The 13,827-nt window shown below is 34.1% G+C and overlaps 1 protein-coding gene across 6 annotated transcripts in view; it reads left to right on the top strand.

The window, feature by feature from the left end:
- The window catches only part of GAPVD1 (GTPase activating protein and VPS9 domains 1), a 128,322-nt gene that overhangs the window by 57,289 nt on the left and 57,206 nt on the right, over positions 1 to 13,827 (top strand). For all 6 annotated transcript variants that reach the window (XR_005219081.1, XM_037850943.1, XM_037850942.1 and 3 more), the window contains exons 3-7: positions 82 to 925; positions 2,306 to 2,392; positions 3,236 to 3,370; positions 3,512 to 3,701; positions 6,568 to 6,728. Coding sequence is in view for 5 of the 6 variants with exons in the window: in XM_037850943.1 (XP_037706871.1) it covers positions 82 to 925; positions 2,306 to 2,392; positions 3,236 to 3,370; positions 3,512 to 3,701; positions 6,568 to 6,728 (1,417 nt within the window). In the remaining variant the exon portion in view is untranslated. The remainder of the gene's footprint in view (positions 1 to 81; positions 926 to 2,305; positions 2,393 to 3,235; positions 3,371 to 3,511; positions 3,702 to 6,567; positions 6,729 to 13,827) is intronic.

Raw genomic sequence — 13,827 nt, 5'->3', positions numbered from 1 at the left:
TATAATCAACTCATTTATATATGTATCATATAATTATTACTGTTGTCATTATCATGTGTGCTTTTTTGCTCATACTTTTAGTGCCGAAGCGTCCCCTGCTGAATGTTGCCAACATGCCAAGATTTTGGAAGATACACAGTTTGTTGATGGATATAAACAATTGGGATTTCAGGAGACTGCTTATGGAGAATTCCTGAGTCGGTTAAGGGAAAATCCTCGTCTTATTGCCTCCTCTTTGGTTGCTGGAGAGAAACTTAATCAGGAGAACACACAAAGTGTTATTTACACAGTCTTTACCTCTCTCTATGGCAACTGCATTATGCAAGAAGATGAAAGCTACCTCCTTCAGGTTTTGCGCTACTTGATTGAATTTGAACTTAAAGAAAGTGACAACCCCAGGAGACTTTTGAGGAGAGGAACTTGTGCCTTCAGCATCTTATTTAAACTTTTTTCTGAAGGACTGTTTTCTGCCAAACTTTTTCTCACCGCTACCTTACATGAGCCAATCATGCAACTGCTAGTTGAAGATGAAGATCACTTGGAAACAGATCCAAACAAGCTAATTGAGAGATTCTCCCCATCTCAACAGGAAAAACTATTTGGAGAGAAGGGCTCCGAGAGATTCAGGCAAAAGGTTCAAGAAATGGTGGATTCCAATGAGGCCAAACTAGTGGCGCTGGTGAACAAATTTATTGGTTATCTCAAACAGAACACATATTGCTTTCCACATAGTTTGAGGTGGATTGTGTCACAGATGTACAAAACCCTGTCCTGTGTAGATAGACTGGAAGTTGGAGAAGTCAGGGCAATGTGTACTGATCTCCTGCTTGCCTGCTTCATTTGTCCTGCAGTTGTCAATCCAGAACAGTATGGAATAATTTCTGATGCTCCTATTAATGAGGTGGCAAGATTTAATCTGATGCAGGTATGCTTTTGCTATTACTGTTAATGTAGCTTTCAGTTTAAAATCAGTTGTTTGGGCAATGGGAACAGGAACAGGAAATATAATGTTATTCATATATTCTTACCATTTCTTTCTCTCAAACTATCCTAAATATTTCCTTCTTACAAAATATAAGCAAATTTATTAAGATTTTAAAAATTGTGTTAGTTTTTAAATGGAATCCTCACACACTTGACTGCAGTTGATTCAGTTTTTTAGAACAAGTCTATGGTCCCTTTTCCACAATTTCAAAATCCAGAATGATTGAAAAGTGAGTGTCCTTTATACTTCATTTAGTAGTAAAACCTAACCAGAACTAACATGAGGCTATTTATAATTGCTGGTTAGTTATTCCATTAATTGCTGGAGTGTTAATGTGTTTGATTATAGGGTACTTAATATGTCCTAAATTACCTTTCTAAAATCTCCAAATTCTGAAATCAGAAACACTTCCGCACCTAAGAGTTTCAGAAAGAGGATTTTTAAATAGATCTGTATTAGCACTTTTTTCCTCTAATCATTTGAACTACTGAAGTCACATTATTATTTCTTAAGGGAATCTTTTAATTATATCTTATCTCCCAGAAATCTTGTGAGGAAGAGGCTAGATTCATTGGGAGTAGAATATATCTTTGGATGATTTTTTTTTAATATTAAAGATTTTTTCACAATCAGTTTTGTCTCTTTGGGGTGTTTAGCAGTCATCTATGTAGAAATCCCTGAAATAAGATTTTGAATTTTTTATAATTTGTAAAACTCTCAGTTTCTTCTTTTTTTTTTTTTTTTAATTTATCCTTATGATAAAGTATTTATAGTTTTTATTTTTGTCATCCAGTAGAGAATCAATCACCTACTTTCACAATGAGTAAAAAAGGGAGGTTGTGCAAACATGAAGAAGATGATGCTCTATGATGTTAACTTTCAGCAAAGAGCCTTTAGAGAAGGCGTTTATCTTTGGCAGTAAGGAACTTGCTCTGTGAATTACTTTACCAAACAATGTACATCCTGTATCTAGAAAAATATATTCCAGTTTGAGTGCTTTGTGAGTTGTGTAGGGAAAAATACTCAATATTAACATGAAATAGTTTAATAATTGAGTCACCTTTTACAAATTACATTATGTGTTAAGGAGAAATTAAAGCAAAATTTTTATATACTCTCTATAATTCTTAATCTAAATACAAGAAAAGCTGACATAGACAAGATACACATTTTACTGGGGATCTTATTTGGTATGCCTAGTCAGATGGTGTGACTATTATTGTGAAACAGATTTTTAGAATAGAATATAAGTAGTTTTCATAAGGAGGAATTTGTAAGTATCTATAGTCTAAATCTCCCTACCACTGTTTTGGGTTGCAGGTTGGCCGCCTTTTGCAGCAATTAGCAATGACTGGGTCTGAAGAGGGAGATCCCCGAACAAAAAGCAGCCTTGGAAAATTTGACAAAGTAAGAATAACTACTATGCCATGTGAAATACTGTTAATAGAAAATTATGCCAAAGTACTAGGAAACTCTTCTCTTTATTAAATCCTGTTCTCAAGGGATTTATAAATTAAATGTCTTTGCAATTACCCTTGATATTATTAACTGTAGAGGATTCAATGTTGGATCAGCAACATTGGAAGAGGTCACTAAAGATTACTAACTCTCACTTACAGAAGTGTTAAAGAGATGCCATTTTATTGAGAATGAAAGAGCTATTAATATATTATATTTGTAAAAGTTTGATTTAAAAATAGTTGCCACTAAATGAAATCTAGGTATATGAACCAGCAATGATTACAAAATTTTAAGTGTATTTCGTAAAGTTAACATTTATGACATTGTTCAGTTAGTCTAATTAAATAAAATTTTAATTAATCATATTTTGAATAGGCAGTTCATTCAACCTGGTTTAAAATTCAGAAGTTATATAGTGAAGTTTCCCTTCCACCTCAGATCTGCAGCCTTCATTTCCTTACCAAAAGGTTCTTGATGTTTTCAGTTTTCTGTGTTATCTTTTTAGAGGCCTATAAGTATATAAGTGAATTCCTACGTATATTCTCCCACTCACCCTGTCTCTTTCTTCTCACACTGTGCACACTGTTCTGTGTAATGTTTGATTTACTTGTCAGAATATCTTAGAGATTATTCTTTATTAATACATAAAGTGTTTAATTTTTAAAATGTTGGTTTAATATAATTTTCAAAAAGTAAAACTTTTTGCGTCCTTGTCCACCTTAATCAGAATTTTTTTTTCCATTATTTAAAGGGAAAATATTTTACCGTTATCCTTTCCTGTTTTAACAGAGCTGTGTTGCTGCTTTCCTTGATGTTGTGATTGGGGGCCGTGCAGTGGAGACCCCTCCGATGTCCTCTGTTAATCTTCTGGAAGGGTTGAGCAGAACTGTGGTTTATATAACCTACAGTCAGCTTATTAATCTGGTATTGGCTTTATTCTTTAATAGGATTTTCTTTAAAGTTTTTTAGCTAAGTGTGGGCAGAGATATAGATGAATACATTGTGTGAGAAATAGATATTGTGAAAAATTGATTTTATTAGCTAATGCCCTTTCACTTTTGCCAGGTGAATTTTATGAAGAGTGTGATGTCTGGAGATCAACTGAAAGAAGATAGAATGGCTCTTGACAATTTATTAGCAAACCTACCCCAGGCCAAGCCAGGAAAAAGCAGCAGTTTGGAAATGACTCCCTATAATACTCCTCAGCTGTCTCCAGCAACCACTCCAGCAAATAAAAAGAATCGATTGCCTATAGGTAAAGAGCATTTCTCATATTGGGGCTTTCCTTTAAATCTGATTTCTTCGTTAGCCTTCATTATTGCTCAGTGTTTTGGAATATAGTTTTAAATAATTTGGAAAAGTCTTTCTCTTCAGCTTTTTAATTTCATGTTTACTAATGGTAATTCAATTTTTAAAAAACTCCACCAGATTAGTTGAGGTTTGTTAGTAGGCTTTAGTTTTATCTAGACATGCTTCTGGTAACTTATTGAAATTATACCATCTACAGTATACTTTGTGTACATTTTAGGGTTTTTTTTGGAAAATTTTGAAAATGTCATTTGTAGTTATAAGCAGTCATTTAAAAAATTATGTAGCCCTCTGCTTTTTACAAAATTCTAAATTATTACAATAATATAAAATATTATTTTAGAAGTGTCTATCAATAAAGTAGAAAATACGTCAGTAGTAGTTTTCCATTATTGTTATTAATAATTGATCTTGCCAACCGATCTAAGACATCTTAATGTTACTATAAAATAAAGATGTTCTTTTTATGTTGTTTATTCATTTTGTTAAGATTTAGGTTTCATTAAACTTTATTTGTATAATTAAGCTTTATCCACTTGATGAACATCTATTACCTATATATACATACACACAGAAATTAATTGAGCATATGTTATATACCAGTCACTGGGTAAGCCCTTTATAAATGTTTCATTTAATCCATGCAAAAGCCCTATGAGGGGGTATAATTAGAATCTTGCATGTGAGGTGCTATGTTTAGATACGGGGAATGCAAAGACCATTAGGACCTTTCCCTACTCTCAGTTGCTCATATTCTGGTTGGAGACAACAAGAACAGACCAGAACCCTTCAGAGCTAAGTATTCTGATGGTGGTAAGGAAATTATGGGGAGACCTAATTTCGCTGTATGTTAATGGTATCAGGAGAAAATCCTGCAGCAGGTGAAGCTTACACTTTATCTTGAAGGTTGAGTAGGAGTTAAAGCAAATAAACAAGACAGGAGAGAGTTTTTTGGCCAGGGGGAGAGTGTTTGGTTCCAGTTTTTAAGTAATAATGAGCTCAGCAACAGCTAGTGAACATAAATAGTCATTGTGTTTTACAAATTTTGAAGAATAGGACTTCATTTTATACTTCTGTGAACTGTTTTATCACAGCAGTTTTTAAAAATGAATCTATTTTACATTCAACATAATATGGACTTATATCAACAGGAATGTGGCATCATAGGACTATTAATCTTTGGCTTTCATCATCCTAAAATGTGAAGTTTCAGAATTAAAAATAGAACAAAATGACATTTTACATATAGTGATTTTTAAATGTTATGGACTATTTGTAATCTCTTAACAGGAAGAAATTAATAACTTTTAGTGAATCAGAGATTTTTTTCATTGTCCACTGCTATCTATTTTTTCTTTCATTTCCTATATTCCAGAAGTGTCACTAAGTATAAGACTAATGGAAAGTAAATTCCAAGTGTTTGCCCAGTATTATTTTGTATAGTCATGTGACCTGGTCATTGCATTTATTTCCTATTTTTTTAAAATATGTCCACTGTTCAAAGGGTTGATTTTCTTTCTGTTTAATGCTTTCGCAACCCAGGACAACAGTTAGCAGCCATCACTGCCTGGGATTCCTCAGCCACCAATCTTACTGCTCATATTACTCTAGTAACCCCATTTGGTGGGTAATAGTCTGTTCTTCCTCTTTTTATATAACTTTTTATTTAAGAAATAGTTTAAAATTTGTGTTCCATATGCACGCTGTGTTGCCTTATGTAAATTGCTATGTGAAATTTGATTACTTCCATTTTTAAAAAGTTTGTTATGTAAGATTCATATATATGTTCATGAAGTTGAACTTCAGTTCAAAGTTTAGTAGAAGATAATGAGGGCTAGCAAGTAGAGGTGTGAGTGGTTTTATTTTAGACTTTCAGAAGTTGGTGCATGCTCTAAATTTTGAAACTCAAAGTTATTAATAGATCTACAGTGTTGTGGAGAGAAGGTGATGGTTTATATCTCTGCCTCCTGTCTTGTTCTTGAAATAGTTTAGCTTTCACTTGAAAAAAACTTAAACTTACCACAGAAGACTAAAATTCATAGAGAAATTGTTTCAAACTATTTGAATCTTCAGAAGATATTAGTGTCTACAAGTTCTTGAAAGATCTACAGAATGAATGAGTTTTAGAAAAAAATATTTGGTAATTTTTGGTAGAGGAAAAAAACACAAATCATTAGGTCTGTTATTAATTTAGGATGTTTCCATAAAATAGAAAGTACCTCATAATCGAACATAGGGAACTCTTCCCTCCTACTTCTTTGGCAAGAGATTAATAAATTTCAGGGTATGGGAATGGGTTTTCAAAACTGATTCTGGATGTCAACAGTTGCCTCATTAATACATCTATTGCTTTAAATGGTTATCCAATTTCTGTATGAAATTTTCTAGGGCCTATAAATAAATTTAGTGTTAGTATAGAATACTTGTGGCAGTTAAAATCATTTTATAAGCAAAATAATTGAAGATATCTTTAAGAAGAATAAGAAATAAGATGATGCTTTTGTTGCCCCAAGTTTTAAATTGATTGGGACATGTTTGCTCTTCTGCAGTATGATCATTTATGTGGTGATCCTTGTCAGGTGGACTTGGATCTTTGGTTATCAGTTTTGAAACAGAGTGTGTATTAGTCATCAGTAAAGCAACTGGCAATTTCTGATCTTTTTTTTTTTCCTTATCCGTGTTTTCACCAATCTTTTTTGTTGTGCATGTTCAAGCATTCCATACTAAAGGAAAGTATATTTTTATATTTAATGTACCATTTTCTTCATTTTGTCTTTTTCTCTAAATAATTTCATTTGAAAATTTTTTATTAGCAACTCGGAGCAGAAGCCGCACCAATATGCTAATGGACCAGCATATGGACCATGATGGATCATCCCAAGAAACCATCCAGGAGACACAACCAGAAGAGGTGTTGGTCATTTCCTTAGGAACAGGTCCCCAGCTTACTCCAGGAATGATGTCAGAAAATGAGGTATGAATGTATTGTTGCATTTACCTTATAGGCATCAGAGTTAAGAAATCTAGAATGTTTTCCTCAAATTAATGATCATTTGTTTCTGTAAATTAATATGTTTTTAATGCATATTCTTCATTATCTTCCATGGGCCTACTATGACACACCATCAAATGCTAAGGTCCCTATGAGTAGCTCCAGAGGCCCTTTACATGAATACATCTATGGCACTGAAGCTGAGGAACAAGTCTACATCAAAAGGAGTTTTTATAATAGTAGTAGAGGAGACAAGAAGCCACGTAGTTGTGGTATGGAAATTGAAGGAACTCTTCCAGTGACATGTAGGAAATGTTTTTTGTTTGTTTTCCTTCTATTATTATACTGGTAGTAGTCCTGCTTTAGGAAAAGTAAAAAAAATTCTTGATAAGAACTTTTCTATTCTTTGGCGGATCAGGAAGAAATAAAATTGATAACTAAGAAGAAAACTAAAAAGTAAAATATTTTGAAGAAGTGGGAGTAGGGGATGGGAATCAATTTTAAGATTTGGAAACACAGGAGCTTGGCACAGAGGCTAAGGGGAAAAAGAAAAAAAAATCTTGACTCTCTAAAAGAAGGAGGAGCCCCTTCTCATAGATTGTAACATTTGAAAAGAAGCAGCATCTTATATTTAGTAATGGTTGCTTATTCAAGAAAACCTGTTTCTGGCCAGAGAAGAAAACATCAAGTATAGTGGTGATAAAGTGGTGGTGATAATTGGTAAATCTGTGTGTGGAACTGTGGCATCGGGAGTAGGGAAGAGGACTATTAAAGTGGATATCAAGAAAATGGTAGAGAACTCTCTCCACAAAGGCAACAAATAGAGTGGCAAAAACTGTCAGAATCAACTTCTTAGGAACTCTGGAATATAAAACTTATAACTAGGGGAATGCTTCATGAAGGAAGAAACTGCAGAATTTTGGTAAGACAGCTCTGTGATGTTTTAATTTACTCTGATACTGTATCCCAATCCCCAGCTCAGAAGTGGCCTTAAAGATGGCAGCTTGCATTACTGGTGCAGATTGCTGGTACTAGAGAGAACAATATGAACCTTATTCTCAAGGACCTCCTGATTGTGTGTTTTGACTTGTCTGCTGGCTCCCTGAAGGAATAGCTCAAGGACTTTGCTTTCCTTGGAGCTTCTCCAGGGCTGAGGCAGCCTAGCAGGCAGCTCTTGTCAGAAGCGTTTGAAGTAAAATATATTAGCTGTTACTGCCTAGGGCAACGGATAACAGTCAGGGCAAGCAGTAGACAGACCAAACAGCCTGGGAAGAAAGATGCTTGGGAAGGAGATACGTGGCAGAATAAACGCTTTGAATAGCTCCCATGTGTTTAGGGAATTCAGAAGGCCACACACATGCCTGGGACTGGACACATGTTCAGAAAGGACCTGAGAAGACCCAGTGCTTTCACCTCTGGCTGACCTTCAGGCTATGAGTAAGCAGGAAGTGAAGCCTGAGGTGGAGTTGTAAACTGCCTGCTAAACATTGAAGGGACACCCCATCACAGAAGCTATTGGCAAAGATTTGTGTTTTGTTTTCTTGCTGTTTTTGTTCCAGGCATTTAAGGGATTCTCTGAAATCACTAGCTAACTACTAAGCTAAGAGACCGTAGACTTCAGTGACCACCATGACAGAGAACTATATTTGTATTCAAAGAACTTTACAAAATTCAGAAAAATCACTATAAACAGATAAATAACAGCTACACAAGCAACAACCAAAAACCAGGGTGGGGGTAGGAGGATGGAAACTGATTCTTTTTTCTCTCTTTTATTATCTTTTTTTTAATATTCATTTTATTGAGATATATTCACATACCACGCAGTCATACAAAACAAATCGTACATTCGATTATTCACAGTACCATTACATAGTTGTACATTTGTCACCAAAATCAATCCCTGACACCTTCATTACCACACACACAAAAATAACAAGAATAATAATTAAAGTGAAAAAGAGCAATTAAAGTAAGAAAGAACACTGGGTGCCTCTGTCTGTTTGTTTGTTTGGAAACTGATTTTTAATTACCACATAATATTTAAAATGTATAGTTTTTAACAAATAATTATGAGACATGCAAAGAAATAAGTAAGTATAGCCCACTCACAGGAATAATAATAGAAACTTTCCCCAAGGAAGCCCAATCATTGGACTTAATAGACAAAGACTTTAAATCTGCTGTTTTAAATATTCTCAAAGAGCCAAAGGAAACCTGGAGAATGATATCTCATCAAATAAAGAGATAAAGATTATAGTAGGGAACCACATAGAAATTCTGGGGTTGAAAAGTACAATAACTGGAATGAAAAATCACCAGAGTGGTTCAATAGCAAGTTTTAGTAGGTGGAATAAAGAATCAGCAAACTTGAAGATAGGTCAATTGAGATTACCCTATCTAAGGAACAGAAAGAAAAAAGAGCAAAGAAAATGGACAGAGCCTATGAGGTGTACTAACATACACATAATTTTGGAGTATCAGATAGAGATGAAAAAGGGAAAGGGGCAGAAAGAATGTTTGAAGAAGGAATGGCCAAAAACTTCCCAAATTTGTAGAAAGACATGAATCTACCCATTTAAAACGTTTAGCAAATACAAAGAGATCCACACCAAGATATATTATAATCAAATTGTGAAAGGCCAAAGACAGAGAGAAATAACCTTGAAGGCACCAAGAAAGAAGTGATCTATCACAGACAAGGGATCCTTATAAGATTAACAAATAATTCCTCATCAAAAACTATGGATGGCAGAGGCAGTAGGGTGACATATTTGAAGTATTGAAAGGAAAAAACTGTCAACCAAGTATTTTAGATTTGGAAAAACTATCCTTCAAAAATGAAGGAAAAATTAAAACAATCCCAGATAAACAAAAGAGAGTTTGTTGCTAGTAGATCTACGCTACAAGAAATGTAAATGGAGTCCCTCAGACTGAAATGGACACCAGACAGTACTATGAAGTCATACCATGGAATAAAGAACATTGGAAAAGTATTTTCGTATTTTTGATTTGTACTCTTGTTTTTTTTCCAATATGATTTATAAGACACAAATGCATAAAATAATTATAAATCTATGTTATTGGACACACATTATATAAGATGTAATTTGTGACAATGCAACATAAAGGGTATGTACTATAAATTGGTAAGAGAATTCCAGTTTCTCCATATCTTCCCGAGCACTTATTTGCAGCAGTGTTGTTGTTGTTGTTGTTGTTGTTATTATTACTGTCATCCTACTGGGTGTGAAGTGGTATCTTGTGGTTTTGATTTGCATTTCCCTAATGGCTAATGATGCTGACCATCTTTTCATGTGCTTATTGAATGTTTTTATATATTCTTTGGAGAAATATCTATTCATATCCTTTGCCCATATTTTAATTGCATTTTTTTTTTGTCTTTTTGTTAAGTTGTAAGAGTTCTTTATATATTATGGATACTAGACCCTTGTCAGATATATGATCTGTAAAAAGTTTCTCCCATTCTGTGTGTCTTTTCACTTTTTTGATAATGTCCTTTGATGCACAAAAGTTTTTAATTTTGATGAACTCTGGTTTATCTACTTTTTTGCTCTGCTTGCTTATGTTTTTGGTGTCCTAAGAAACCATTGCCTAATCTGAGGTCAGGAAGATTTTATTTACGTTTTCTTCTAAGCATTTTATAGTTTTAGCTCTTTGCTGCATTTTGAGTTAATTTTTATATGTGGTATGACATAAAAGTCTGTCTTAGTTTGGCTACTATGACAAATACACATAATTAGTTAGCTTAAACAACAAGCCTTTATTGTTTCATCGTTTAGAAGGCTGGAAGTCTAAAATAAAGGTATCAGCAGAGCTGTGTTTTCTCCTGGGAGTTTATGGCTTTCTTGTGCTGACTTGCCACAATCATTTGGATTCCTTGACTTGTGCCTCTGCCTTCCTATGTCTTTCTCTGACTGACTGTCCAAATTTCTTCTTCTTTTTTCAATTGGAGAAATTGTGGATTTACAGAAAAATCATGCAGAAAATAGTGTTCCCATATATTCCTCCTATTATTAATGTCTTGCATTAGTGTGTTAACTTTGTTATAAGTGATTAAAGAATATTTTTATAATTATACTATTAACTGTACTCCATAGTTTATATTAGGGTTCATGTATGGTACAGTACTTTGGTTTTGTTTTGTTTTTTAATTTTATTCTACTAACATATATACAACCTTAAATCTTCCCTTTTAACCACATTCAAATATATAACTCAGTGCTGTTAATTGCATTAACTCCATCCATTACCAGAACTTTTCCATCACCCCAAACAGAAATTCAGTATCAATTAAGCAATTATCTCCCCATTTCTTCTGACCCCTGACTTATCCCTGTGGCTTTCTCTGACTGACTGTGTCCAAATTTCTTCTGCTTATAAAGGACTCCAGTAATGCAGATTAAGGTCCACTCTGATTTAGTTGGGGCACATCTTAAATAAAAATAACATCTTCAGAAGGTCCTGTTTATATATGAGTTCACACCCCCAGGAATGAGGATTAAGATCAAGAGCATGTCTGTCATTGAGGTACATGATGTCTGTCATTGAGGTACATAATTCAACCTACCACAGTCTAAATTCATTATTTTGCATGTGGATATCCAGTTGTCCCAGCATCAATTGTTGAAGACTGTTTTTTTTTTCCCCTTGATTAGTTTTAAACTTATAAATTTGTTTGCATAGTTGCATTTGATACAAAGTTTTGTGTCTGTACATATTTGTGGAGCATAATATAGTAATATATCAACTCTCTGGATCTAGAAAAAAGAGGATTCCTTTAAAAAGAGGTCTGTATATTAATCAAGTTTAAAAAGCATTGACATAAACTGTTCTTGCTTTTGATCTTCTTTATACTGGGGTTTTTCTGGGTTTACTTCTGGGTGAATTCCTGAAGGAAGGATGCTGACAGGTTGGAGCACAATGCTCTGGGGAATTTGTGGATACTTGAAGCCATATCCTCTGTGCAGTAGTTGAAAGAACTGAAGTCTTTTACTTTGAAAACAGAGAAGATGGGTGACGGGCAAAATATAAGGTTGAACTATATGGAATTGTTTTTATAGGTCAAAAACAGTTCAGTGTCAGTAATTTCATATTGTTCAACTTAAACTATCCTAAAATATGGGAAAGCTAATGTGTAAGAGGGACTATATTTATCTTATATGGTAACAGAAGGCAGAACTCAAACCAGAGAATGAAAGTGCTTAGCAGACAGACTCAGTAAGGAAATGCTTTTTAACAACTAGTGTTCACTATGATAGTGACTTCATCATCATTACCATTGTTTAAGCAAAGGCATAAATAACAACCATTTTGGGAGATGATGTAACATGATTTCTTTTTCTTTTAACTTTTTATTTTGAAATACTTTTCAAAATTATGGGACAGTTACATAAATAATACAGATCCTATTCATAGAACTCCGACATACCCCCATCCCACCAGATTCCCATATCCACCAATTTCACCATTTTGCCTGATTTGCCCACCCTCCCTCCCCTCTTTCCGTCTGCTTCTCTTTTTCTGCCAGTCTATTTATCAATCCATTTTTTTGAGCAATTGAGTGCAGGTTGTTTACATCATGCTCCTTGAACACTTAATACTGCCATGTATATTTTTTGAGAACCAGGATATTTCCGTATGTAACCACCTTAAGTGCAGTTGTCAAATTTAAGAAATTTAACGTTGCTGTAAAGCTTACAGCCTATATTCCAGTTTTTTTGTATGTCCCAATATGTCCTTTTGAGCTTTTACTCTTCCGTTGCTATATCCTATCCATGATCATGTATTTCATTTAATTGTCATCTCTTTACTTGCTTTCTTTTCTTTCTTTTTTAACTGTGGGAACATACATAAAATATAAAGTTTCCGATCTCAGCCACTTCCAAACATACCATTCAATGGGATTAAGCACGTTCACAATATTGTGGTACCCTCACCACCTTCCCTTACTAAAATGTAATTTCTGTCTCTTTGAGCTTGATATTATCCAACATTTTATTTGTAGTTACAGTGGAGCTTAAATTTAATGTTCTAAAGCATAACATTCTCATTTGCTTTGATACCAGCTTAACTTCAATAGTATACACAAACTATGTTCTTATACCCCTCCTTCCTTCAGCTTTATGTAGTTCTTGTTTATATGTTTATATATTATGAGTCCAAATCACTGATTCATTATTAAATTTTATGCATTTGCCTGTTAGATCCTACAGGAAGTAAAAGGTGGAGTTACAACCTAAAAATACAGTAGTACTGGCATTTATATATACCCATGTCATTACCCTCATCAGAGATCTTTATTTTTTTCATGCAGCTTCAACCTATTGTCTATTGTCCTTTTCAGCCTGCAGAACTCTGACATCTCTTGTGGGACCAGGTTAGTGGTGATGAACTCCCCCAGCTTTTGTTTATCTGGGAATGTCTTAATTCTTTCCTAATTTTTGAAAGATAATTTTGCCAGATATGGAATTCTTGGTAGGCAATTTTTTGCTTTTAGCATTTTAACTGTCATCCCATTACCTTCTTGGCCTCTGTGGTTTCCAGTGAGACATCTGCATTTAATCTTATTGAAGCACTCTTGTGACATGTTGCTTCTTTCTTGATGCTTTTAGAATTTGCTATCTTTGGCAATTAACAGTTTGATTATAATATGCTGTCACATGGGTCTATTTAGTTTTATTCTGTTTGAAGTTCATTGCATGTCTCGGATTTGTATATTCATGTACTTCATTAAATTTAAGAAATTTTCTGCCATTATTTTTTTGAATATTCTCTCTGCCCCCTTTTCTCTTTATTAACCTTCTAGGACTCACCCAATGTGTATATTGACACACTTGGTGGTGCACACAGGTTCCTCAGGCTCTGATTGTTTTTCTTCATTCTTTCCTCTTTCTGCTTCTCACACTGGATGATTTGAGTTGTCTTATCTTCACGTTCACTGATGCTTTCTTCTGCCAGCTCCACTCTGCTGTTGTACCCCTCTAGGGAATTTTTAATTTCTTTTACTGTGGTCTTCAGCTCCTTTTCATAGTTTCCATCTCTCTACTGATACTGTCTT

This window comes from Choloepus didactylus, chromosome 10 (genome assembly GCF_015220235.1).
Source record: "Choloepus didactylus isolate mChoDid1 chromosome 10, mChoDid1.pri, whole genome shotgun sequence".
NCBI classification, from domain to species: domain Eukaryota; kingdom Metazoa; phylum Chordata; class Mammalia; order Pilosa; family Megalonychidae; genus Choloepus; species Choloepus didactylus.
This window is presented reverse-complemented; position numbering and strand designations above follow the sequence as displayed.